At 40.7% G+C, this 10,840-nt stretch overlaps 2 protein-coding genes across 2 annotated transcripts; one reads left to right on the top strand and one right to left on the bottom strand.

The window, feature by feature from the left end:
* Positions 1–44: 44 nt before the first annotated feature.
* On the top strand, positions 45–3,540 carry kctd10 (potassium channel tetramerization domain containing 10). Its single transcript, XM_049762630.1, has 7 exons — positions 45–139; positions 1,073–1,286; positions 1,385–1,554; positions 1,658–1,744; positions 1,821–1,873; positions 1,980–2,175; positions 2,492–3,540. The coding sequence occupies exons 1-7, from the start codon at positions 137–139 to the stop codon at positions 2,708–2,710; spliced, it is 942 nt and encodes a 313-aa protein (XP_049618587.1). The 5' UTR covers positions 45–136; the 3' UTR covers positions 2,711–3,540.
* Positions 3,541–3,734: 194 nt separating this feature from the next.
* myo1ha (myosin IHa) lies at positions 3,735–10,529 on the bottom strand. Its single transcript, XM_049762631.2, has 31 exons — positions 10,398–10,529; positions 10,219–10,334; positions 9,943–10,141; positions 9,779–9,859; positions 9,104–9,283; positions 8,927–9,025; positions 8,739–8,855; positions 8,598–8,669; positions 8,399–8,518; positions 8,251–8,318; positions 8,049–8,154; positions 7,899–7,979; positions 7,733–7,824; positions 7,566–7,660; positions 7,428–7,474; positions 7,252–7,332; positions 7,033–7,138; positions 6,850–6,967; positions 6,637–6,750; positions 5,838–5,914; positions 5,688–5,756; positions 5,521–5,605; positions 5,282–5,444; positions 5,118–5,201; positions 4,965–5,058; positions 4,772–4,827; positions 4,560–4,695; positions 4,405–4,475; positions 4,194–4,291; positions 4,018–4,117; positions 3,735–3,937 (listed from the first exon to the last, which is right to left on the bottom strand). Exons 1-31 carry the CDS (start codon positions 10,524–10,526, stop codon positions 3,911–3,913), a joined length of 3,081 nt encoding a protein of 1,026 aa, XP_049618588.2. The 5' UTR covers positions 10,527–10,529; the 3' UTR covers positions 3,735–3,910.
* Between the last annotated feature and the right edge of the window lie 311 nt (positions 10,530–10,840).

Genomic DNA, 10,840 nt, shown 5'->3' on the forward strand with positions numbered 1-10,840 from the left:
AATAATGTAACTGTACCTTTAAGGTGTAAAATGGAAAGTTGACGTCATTTTCAACTGCGCAGCCATGAACCGGAAGGAAGTTGATGACGCTGACGTAGGTTAGCAAGTTACATTTACCAAGTCGGCCGTGGCTTCTATGGTAAATATGATATTTTATACGACTTTCATTTTGAGATCTTCTCACAACGCCATCACTAAGTTAATGTAGAGAGCGCGATATCAATTTTGATTGTCAATATGGATTTCTCCCCACTTCCTTGAGTACCTAAATAGCATTCAAATAGCCAGGAGCTAGCGTGTTCGGCTTGCCTTTCTAAATCAAATTACTTCATTATTCAGTTGATGGACAGGGGGTGACCAACACAAAACGCTTGTTCTTCTCATTAAAAACGATGGATGCAATTTGTGTTGCAATCTTCAATTTCGCATAGTTTTTCTTCGTCGCTATATTTTTGATCGAAACTAGACTAACGTGAACAAATGGTGGAAAGGGGAAATGAAAGGGATAGACTTGTAGCAAGCCACCAAATCAAATTAAGAAATGGGCACGTTATAATTGTACTTATCAGTTTACAGTAAACAAAAACTCGATCACTTTAACTCAGAAATTGTGTTTGACATGTATGTTTCTGTGCCACGTTTAAGATTGACGTAAATTGAACAAAACAATTTTTTGGGTCAAATTACTGTAATTAATTAGATGATCTCTTAAAAAATTTAATACACATAAACAATGAAACTGTGTCATATTTGCATGTTGTTTGGAAATTTGCAAAAGATAAAATAACACTGCTGCTTATCCTGATATTTCCTTGATATTTGAAATAATTGTTTTATTTACATTCGTAATTCACTTGTCGTATGTTTTGGCATTATTCTCAATGCAGTCTACTAATTGTCGCCATTAACAATGGTTTGCATCAGGAAACGCATCAGTTCTGAGCATCATCAACATTAGTTGTTGTAGTAATTATTAAGTCATCTGTCAAATGGTTCATTGTTTCATGGCTTGGAAGCATAACACATTGAGAGGGCAGTACAAGCATGATTGTTCTGTTTGGTTGTGTTCCAGGAAGAGATGTCAGGAGAGAGCGCCGTGAGCTCGCCAGTGCCGGCAGCTACCACCCGGACCACATCCTTCAAAGGTTCCAGCCCCAGCTCAAAATATGTGAAGTTAAATGTAGGCGGGGCTCTGTACTACACAACAATGCAGACTCTGACCAAACAAGACACCATGCTTAAAGCCATGTTCAGTGGCAGGATGGAGGTCCTCACGGACAGTGAAGGTGAGCAGCTCGGAAAACTTCAAGTGCATAAATTACCAAGTCAACCATTCAGTGTCAAAAAGTTAACTTACAATTGACCTGTTTGATTTCTTATGAAGGTTGGATTCTGATTGATCGCTGCGGCAAACATTTCGGAACGATACTAAACTACCTTAGAGATGGAGCGGTGCCGTTACCAGATAGTCGGCGGGAAACCGAGGAGCTGCTTGCAGAAGCCAAGTATTATCTTGTCCAAGGCCTCGCAGATGAATGCACGGCTGCTTTGCAGGTATTTCCTGTAACTGTGAAAGGACATTTTGCTTGTTAAATCCTTTTGCACTTATTTTTAATTTTAATGTTTTTAATTTGGAAAAAAATTCCTTGTCCTGCAGAATAAAGAAACGTATGAGCCCCTTTGTAAAGTGCCTCTGATGACATCATCGAAGGAGGAGCAGAAGCTAATTGCAACTTCAAATAAGGTGTCTATAGCATAATAGTGTTCCACATCAGGATCCTTTTGCCAATTGTTTTAAACACATTTTTGTGTCTTCCCAGCCTACAGTCAAACTGCTGTATAACAGAAGCAATAACAAATATTCCTACACCAGGTGAGTCTTCCAAACTGAAGCTCTTGACACTTCCAGACAGATTCGGACTGGTTCTATATTATATGACTGGTTCTATATTATATGAGCTGTTCTCCCTCCCCCCCAGCAATTCTGACGACAACATGCTGAAAAATATTGAGCTGTTTGACAAGCTGTCGTTGCGGTTCAACGGCCGTGTACTCTTCATCAAAGATGTGATCGGGGATGAGATCTGCTGCTGGTCCTTCTACGGACAGGGTCGAAAGATAGCTGAAGTATGCTGCACCTCCATTGTTTATGCCACTGAGAAGAAGCAGACAAAGGTGAGGAGATCTATTTTGGGACCTCGCAGACAATGATGTCACACATACCACCCATGTCACTTGAGCAATGTAGAGCAATTGAGAAATTAGGCCAAATAGCTTCATTGATGAAGTGTTAGCGGAAAAGATGCTAACGTTTGGTAAATTGCTTCCATGAGAGGAATGGTCATAAATGTACATTTGAAAGGGTAAGTTGATTAAAATAAAAAAACATGCGAGAGTTTACACATAGTTAACATGATTGTTGAGGGACTGGCAAGACAGGCATTACTGTGAAATGTGACCATTGTCTCCAATCTTTGCATGTGTGAACTAGGTGGAGTTCCCTGAAGCTCGCATCTATGAGGAGACCCTCAATATCCTCCTATACGAATCCCATGACGGGAGGGGGCCAGACAACGCTCTGCTGGAGGCAACAGGCGGCGCCGCTGGACGATCCCATCATCTGGACGAAGATGACGAGCGAGAACGTATTGAGCGAGTTCGTAGAATCCACATTAAACTACCCAACGACCGAACGCACCACCACCAGTGACCTCCCACCAGTTTTAGCTGAGGCCTTGCACCGCACCCGTGCCTTAGACCTTCCCTCAACAGCGCCTCTCTAACATGCATTACCAGGAGACGGTATTAGTGTGTAGCTGTGCCGTTCATGTGTTCATTGTGTCTCCTTTGCTGCGGTCTGGCTGACCGACTGCAGTGTGTGTTCAATTGTATCACGGTTGTCTTCTGGCACGCAGAAGTTCATAATCATATTTGGTTGTTCACCGTAGTTTCAACTAACGTCTGTATGTTGTGTGTTCATCACAAGTGGTCCTAAGGAGATCAAAAATTATGATGTCAGTAGTTATAACTGGATCATGTCATATTTTCCTTTCCATGTGGCTTTGATTGCTTCACTGATCATTCAGAGAATGACCCAAGTGTTAATCACGAAGTGGCCACCAGATGGCACTGTTTTTATTCTTAGACATTTTTATTAGATGTTATTGTTTAATACACAGAAGTGGATCAAATATTTCCAAGTCTACCTTATTTTGTTTGAACCCTTATTCATTTTCTGTTGGCACCACAAAATTTTTACTTTGTATGGCGGTAACTTGAGCCCTCACCTGTGGTGGTAATATGGACTTCATGATGGATAGATGCTAAGATTGGGGTGAACAAGCGTAACTGAAGATCTCCCTGCCAGAAACAGATTTGCATGGACATGCTTTTTATCAAGGGGGTAAATTGACGCTGTCCATCACAGAAAGTTCAGTTTTGCACAGTTATAAATCAATGTGTAACAATCACTCGTAGATTTATTGTACAGATTGTATATGTTATATATTTATACATCTAAAATAAATTTCTATAAATGTATGAATTGCTTCTGTTTTTATCTTGCATGTTCTGATTGCTAGGAAACATAAAAAGCTTCTGTACACATTTCATTAGAGAGGACAGCCCAAAGTGCAAGCATCTAAAAATATTACCAAAATGATGCTTGTAGAAATAGTGCACTTAATGGTGGGTGAGTTGATAAAAAGTAGTAATAGCTGATTAAAATATCCGACGGTATGAATGTAAATTTAATCAGTGAGGAAGTGATGACATCATTCATTGCATAGGCCCATCCTAAAGTGCATAACAGTTGAGGTCAGACGTGTATCCAGTGGCCATATCTCTCCAGCTTTGGGGTTTCTGATGAAATATGCAAGGGGCCTCTTGTGTGTCTCCTCTACCCCTCGTGTTACCTCGGCCTGGCCCGAGTGGCAACCTGTCATGACAAATGTTGCTGATTAACTTCCCCTGACTCATTGATGGTGCCAAAAGTTTTCATGACAATCTAGAACGCACCACCATGAGGTGTCCATTCTTGGCCTTGTACACGTTCGGCTCTGGGCCAATGCTGAATTCTATCACGCTCTCTTTTCCAGGCTGAAACTCTATCTTGATACTGCAAACATTTCGATCAGCATAACACCTACGCTACCAATACCGAATCTCATCAATTTTACCATTCGGTGACTTACCTGCCTTGGTTCACCTTGACTGCATTTTGCTTGTTAGCAATGATGCTGAGTTTGGTCACCAGCTCAAACAAGTGGTTGCACTGCAGTACAAGATCTCCCTGAAACAATGTGACTCATTTATCTCGTTAGAAGAAGTTGGACCATGTCGACTTGATTTAAACATGTTATCTTTGTAAAAGTAGCATTATAATATATAAATCAATCTCCGTACCTTTTGTTTGGGGTCCTCACATGTTACATGTAACACAATGATGCTGTCAGTCAAATTACTGACGGAAATTCCTACAACAAGAGATGCACCGTCCATAAACTTAGAGTTGAACATAAAATCGTAATGGTTGGTGTGTAGCTGACGTCAATGTTGACCTTTGAGAGCAGTATACGAAATTCTCTGTTTGATCCTTGCCTCCTCCACCATGTAGGCCGCCGCCTGGGTGAAGATGAGCTGCCGCGGCCTCGTTTTGAAACCGTTCCTGTCGTATTTAATCATCGGGACGCTGTACTGTAGAAATACGAGTCCCATCACAGAATAAAATTGAGTTATAGACAATTAACATTAAAAAAACATTTTTTGTCACCTTGATGTGCTCATGTCGAATCGTTTGTAAGACCCTCGCGTGAATATCTTGATCACCTGAAACGATACAAAGTTTTGCTCAGAAAAGTTTTTTTTTTCCCTTCGGGCATTTATTTACTCTACCGTAACTCTGAGTGTCTCCTTACAGTCTGTCTGATTATTTTCAGAAACAAACAATCTAAGAATGTACTCACTGATTCTTGTTTCTACAAAAGGTTGGGCGACACTTTGTGGATAACTTTCCTTTTTCCCCTTAAACATGGAGCTGGCAATGAACTTCATTTGAAGCTGAAAAAAGAAATTGAAATTAGCAATAAAACAAGGTATTATTATTTTACATGTATTACCTGTATTTTCCTCTGGGGTGTGATCCCTCTAACGTATTTCCGCACCATGAGGCGGTAGTGCAGTTTACGAAGTATTTCCGACGTCTGGAGCGGGCAGAACATGCAAAGGTTGACTTGGCATATATTATGTACTCAATTTGGGCATCAATGTTGTTTCTGTGTACCTCGGCCAGCACTTGAGGTGGAGATAGCCACGTGGTTTTATCCAATACGGTTTTTGGCAAGTTTCCTTTGAGCCGGTTCAGGTAATTCTGTCTCACAAAGGCCAAATACTCAGAGTTATCTGTGACTTTTGCTTGCCCTCTGGTCATGTAGCCTTTGATAAATCTGAAAATAAAAATGGTACAGTCCAGAAATATGGTTCACATTTTCTTGTTATGTTATTCCTCTTTTGTTTTCTTACTGTTTAATGACTTTCACAGCCCACGCTCTCTTGTCTCTCTCCTTCCTTGCCTGCACTCCTCTCCAACACGTCTCAATTTTTGTTGCTGTGGGCATCGAAGGAAGAAAGTGGAATAATTTACCCACATGAAATCACTCATTACTTCAGGAAGCGTCTTGTGCACGCACCGGCCTCCTTCTGTTTTCGGAACTCGCCCTTTGCCCGGTAGCCTTTGTATTTGGCCTGGAGTCTTGATGCTGAAATGTAAACACACCATTCATTCAATGTGTAATTGTTCAAGCCTTGATCATGATGCAGATAATCGGATTTGCTCTCACCTAATTGATGTTTACACTTTTCAAAAGCATCCTCTGTAGCGTACAAGGTTCTTGGATGGCGGATGAATATTTTGGTTCTAATGAAAAAGTTGAACATATTCACCTTTAATTTCAATTCTCAAGGTATAGTCGAGTGAACTAGAGTCAAGTAAGACCTGATATTGGTATTTTCGAAGATGGGCGGATCTGAGAGTGGGAAGGCTGTGCCGCTATGTGAGTGGTCACAGCAGACTTCAATCGTGGCCAATTGAAGCAGCTTTCATTCCATTTAAATGCCACAAAATGGGGGTACCTGGATACCGACACCTTTCTCTGATCGTTCATATGCGCCCCATAACATAATATTTAATGGAATAAATGATGATAATAATAATAATAATAATAATAACATATTTAATCAAATACAATGGTTCAGAGGGTTTGATACCTGCCGTTAATAAATGGGGTGTATTGTAAATAAAAAATAGGTACGTTGCATTTGCCCAGCTGTCTACTCTGTGCTAGTATTGGATGTGGTCTGAGGCGATTTTCTGTCAAATTGTCACTCGATCAGGCATAAATCCAAGACTTTGCTGCGCCGTGCATCAAATTTGAAATGAGAGAATATTGGCAAAACAATAATAACAACAACGCTTTTAGTGTTTTTGCAGAGCATTCACCTGAATCTAAATTTGACAATCCTGTTTTTATTCATGATTTACACAACCCCCAAAATGTCATTGCAATTAAGGCTCAAACATGATGTACTGGGATAACAAACGACATAACGTGACTTTTAAAATCAAGACATTTTTCTCACCTTCCCATTTTGTACTCATTTGGAAGATAGCCCAGATGTTGAACCAGCACCAACACACCATCAGCAGGTTCTCCTCTCCAGTGTGGCCAAGTGGCTGGGCACAGAGCTTTATAGCTGTTCAGTGTCAAATGTATTGGCATCAGCATAATCAGCAAAAAAAGGAATTATAAATTTGTCGTAGGAATAATATCCAAGCCTTGTGTTGCTTCCTACCGTTGTAAAAAGACATCATACTTCCTCCTATACGCAAAACCAGCACGTCTGACTCTCAGGTGCTGCATCAGGCCTAAATATTTGATCTGATGTCTGATGAGAGCTTCATCAAACTGTCCTGAGTTAAAGAAGGAGGCTAAGTGGAGAATTCACTGCGCATCTTCTTTTATAAACAACAAGTACCTGGCTTCCTGGACTCATTGGATTTAAGGCAACGTATGTACCAGGCGTCTTTGGCCATGAGGATTTCTGTCAGCTTCAGCAGGCTGCTCTTAAACTGGGTGGCCACCTACATAGAGAATGCAGCTCGTAATCCCAAGTCAACAGTTCATCTGTCAGGTGCACATGGCTTGAAGATGAGATGTCACACTGCCACCGACAGCGTTATCTGACTCAACTTACTGTTTCCGGTCTCCGCCTGCTGTCTGGGTCCATGCAGGAGAAGCATTGCCTGACAATGCTGTTTTTTGATTGACATATCAGCTGGGAGAAGGTGGCAAAACACACAAAAAAAAACAGACCATGAGTTTGATGACTATTTTGATCACTCATGTCAAAAATTCAAGTTGTATACTTACATCTCTAATATTTTTGTATAAGAGGTCGTTATTTTTATCCAGAAAACCTTTTAAATGACAGGAAACAATTTTAGGCAGTTTGCTCAAAGCAATATTTAAATATTTGAGAGCTCAAAGGTAGATTGAGTTTTAATTTACCCACAACACAATAGGTGACCTCTCCGGCATAATGCAAGAGACGAAAATCTCCTCTCTCCATCGTCCTGCGTGTCTTTTTGTCTGCCAGCTTGTGTCTACACTCAAAGAGGGTGAGGACGGATTTTTTGTCAGCCGTAACATGACATTTCAGTGTGATGTGAACTCACGAGACAAAGTGCGGGTGGTTCCCCATTTTTTCTTCCAGTCTCTCCAGGAATGTGAGGTCTGTAGCTTCTCCTGGTCTCAGACACTCCTCATCCTGTAGGTTCAGAATCAGAAGCATAGCATAATTTTCCCCAATCAAGGTCAAGATTGCACCCAGCAAGCACATACCAGGATTGATATGATTCCTCTGTGTCTCTCCTCCACGAGGTCACAAATAATCTTGTTATTGAAAAACTGCACCGGCTCCCACTGAGGAAAGCAAAACTTGAGTGGAACTCTAAATTTGGTTGACTCATGTTTTATTATGAATCTCAGTACCTCAATATCCTCCGCTTGATATTCTTCCTGCTCTGCCTTGAGTGTGAGCTGGATGAAAAGTTGCTGGAGCTTCTCGTTGCAGTAGTTTATACAGAACTGCTCAAAACTGAAGGAACAACACACAAGCGTACATACCAATGTACAGACAATCCATGCGAACATATATACAAATAAAATATCTAATAAAGCAAAAGTACTCTACCTGTTGATATTAAAAACCTCAAAACCATAGATGTCCAAAAGTCCAATGACAGTTTTTCTTGAAGGGTCCTAAAATTAAAAATCACAATAAAGTGTCGCACATTACCATAGTGCTTGACAAGATGTCACATATTTTTTTTCTATCTCACAGTGTTCTCCATGGACTCATTTATCCTGTTTACCAGCCAAGTGAAGGTATGCCCATAAATGGCCTTGGCCAGGGCATCCCGCACATAAATGGCGTGATCCAGAGTAAACGGACTGAGCACCTTGAGAGAAAGTCAAATACAGTCCTAATGAGCCAATTTATATCGCGTAACATTTCTATTAGAAAATAATTCGTCATACCTGGTCTGTTTTGGCTTCAATCTTCCTGTACGTTAAACCTTCTTGCAGACTGTGAGCATCAATTCCAAGAAGCTGCAATAATATGACAAACCAGTTGGACTTTTTGGGTCTTTGTACTTAAAACGATTAAAAATGTCTTACATTTGACACCCAACGTAACTCCGCATTGGTGTTGTTGAGAGTGGCGCAACCTTTACTGTCAGGCTGAAACTTAACATTCCCCAGGTGAAGAACACTGGCAACGATCCCAAACAAGTGCTGCACACAAGTTGCAAGGCCATTAAAATGATTACTGTTGCCTTTAACATCAGTAAAATGACCCAACTTACATTTGTGTTGATCGCATCAATGTCAATAACTTGAAGTGCATTCTTGACTGTCTTCCAGTCATTTTTGTCATTGATAGATGGCACAATGGCACACTCTCCCTGTCGGATAGTTGACACAGTGACAGTTGGCAAAGGTACCAACGCAATGCGCCAATCTGAGAAATCACACGCTCATACTTGTGTTAGATAGCTATAATGCTGACAGTCTCTCTCCAGGCCCAGCTGGTGCAGCAGGTCCTCCTCTCCTCCCTCCAGGAGCTGGTAGAAAATGTGGAAGTTTCTCTCCCCATGGTTCTGATGCACCACCCTGGACTTTTCAAGCAGGTAGTTCAGGATGTGGCCACCAACTGCATCGCCCTATTGCACAGGATTCAGCAGGTAACATCTCAACATGGACGATGGTCCAATGAAGAATTTTGTACACCTCTCTTGATCTCAGTGTCTAAGAAATAAGTTCAGGTCACTCACAAGTTAGCTACAGATCCAATACATTAGTGGAGGGGTGTCAAACAAATTTTTTTCGTGGGCCGCATTGTAGTCATAGCTTCTTTCGGAGGGCCATTATGACGGTCAACCCAAATAAATGTATGAGCACCTCATATTATATACAGTATAAGCTACTAAACAAACTGACAAATAACTCGTTTTCAAATCAGACTAGTAAAAACTGGTCAAATATTTAAAAAAAAAAGATATTTTTAAAAGTGAAGACAATTTGCAATTCTAGTAATGACACACAAATTGGATGCACAATTTGTCTTCGCGGGCCACATAAAATGATAATATTCAAATATATAACAGTAAAATAATTACATATCATTAAGATGAATCATTAAATCTGACCTTTCTTACCTCACTATCAAACTGAATGTCCATATACTTTCCAAACCGACTTGAGTTGTCATTTTTTAGCGTTTTGGCATTCCCAAAAGCCTGTTGAGAGAAATCAATTCAGACGTTAATTCACCCGAGCCTGACCTGTTTTTGGCAAATGTCATCAGAGCATACTGGATCACCTCAAGGACAGGGTTGGACATGAGCATCTTGTCCCTGACAGTGTTGAGCAGAGCAGTGCTTGGACAGCTGACAGCGTAATACTGTAGAATCTTTTTGGAGGCTTCCGTCTTCCCTGCTCCGCTCTCTCCTGAGATGAGGATGAAGTGATTGTTGAACTCGGTCAACATGGTGTGGTAGGCGTTGTCGGCCAGAGCATAGCTAGGGCAGTCGACACAATGTTAAGTCAAGTATATATTGCAATCCTCGTAAACACTCACAATGTTTTTTATACTCACATATGAGGTGGAAGCTCAAAAAAGTTGACCCCCATGTACACATCCATCTGTTTCTTATTGTAGATATCCAACTCTTTATACGGGTTTACAGATACCAATAAAGTGCCAATGTAGGTCTAAAAGAGAGAGTCAAAGTTATACAACCTTAATGGTGATAAAGAGTTTTGTCTCCCGCTCACGTAAATGAGATCCTTGCTGAAGCGTTTCTTGAGGTTGTTGAGGAAGGCTCCCTCTGTTGTCTCATCCAAGAGAACAAAGTCTTGAATGCCAACTTGGTCCCTTGCGTTGAGGGCGCCCTCCATGTCCATTTCCACCTGTGGGAAAAACAGTATGGCCGCCGTTATTGTGGAAATAGAGGAAAAGAATCTTACACTTTATGGTGGAGCCTCCTAACTTTGATCAGATAATTATTATTATCAAGTTACTGCATTTTCTTTTTACTGTTGCGTAAAAATCTATCAAACTTCACTTTCAAGCAATAATTACCCCGCTCCAAAATTAATAATGATTATTTTTGTTCAGTGAGTTTTGAACTCCTGACCTTTTGGTGTTGGGCCCAATGCAATGCCTCACAAGAATAACTATTTTACTCCTAATCACATAATGTGATTATTTGAATTTG

Source organism: Syngnathus scovelli, chromosome 3 (genome assembly GCF_024217435.2).
Source record: "Syngnathus scovelli strain Florida chromosome 3, RoL_Ssco_1.2, whole genome shotgun sequence".
NCBI lineage: Eukaryota > Metazoa > Chordata > Actinopteri > Syngnathiformes > Syngnathidae > Syngnathus > Syngnathus scovelli.

Coding starts and splice junctions, on each gene's coding strand:
- kctd10 (XM_049762630.1), top strand. Junction 1,287..1,384: donor GGTCCTCACGGACAGTGAAG/GTGAGCAGCTCG, acceptor TTTCTTATGAAG/GTTGGATTCTGATTGATCGC. Junction 1,745..1,820: donor TAATTGCAACTTCAAATAAG/GTGTCTATAGCA, acceptor GTGTCTTCCCAG/CCTACAGTCAAACTGCTGTA.
- myo1ha (XM_049762631.2), bottom strand. CDS start 10,526: ATGGACATGGAGGGCGCCCTCAACGCAAGGGACCAAGTTGGCATTCAA. Junction 10,142..10,218: donor TTTGAGCTTCCACCTCATAT/GTGAGTATAAAA, acceptor CGACTGCCCTAG/CTATGCTCTGGCCGACAACG. Junction 8,519..8,597: donor TTGAAGCCAAAACAGACCAG/GTATGACGAATT, acceptor CTTTCTCTCAAG/GTGCTCAGTCCGTTTACTCT.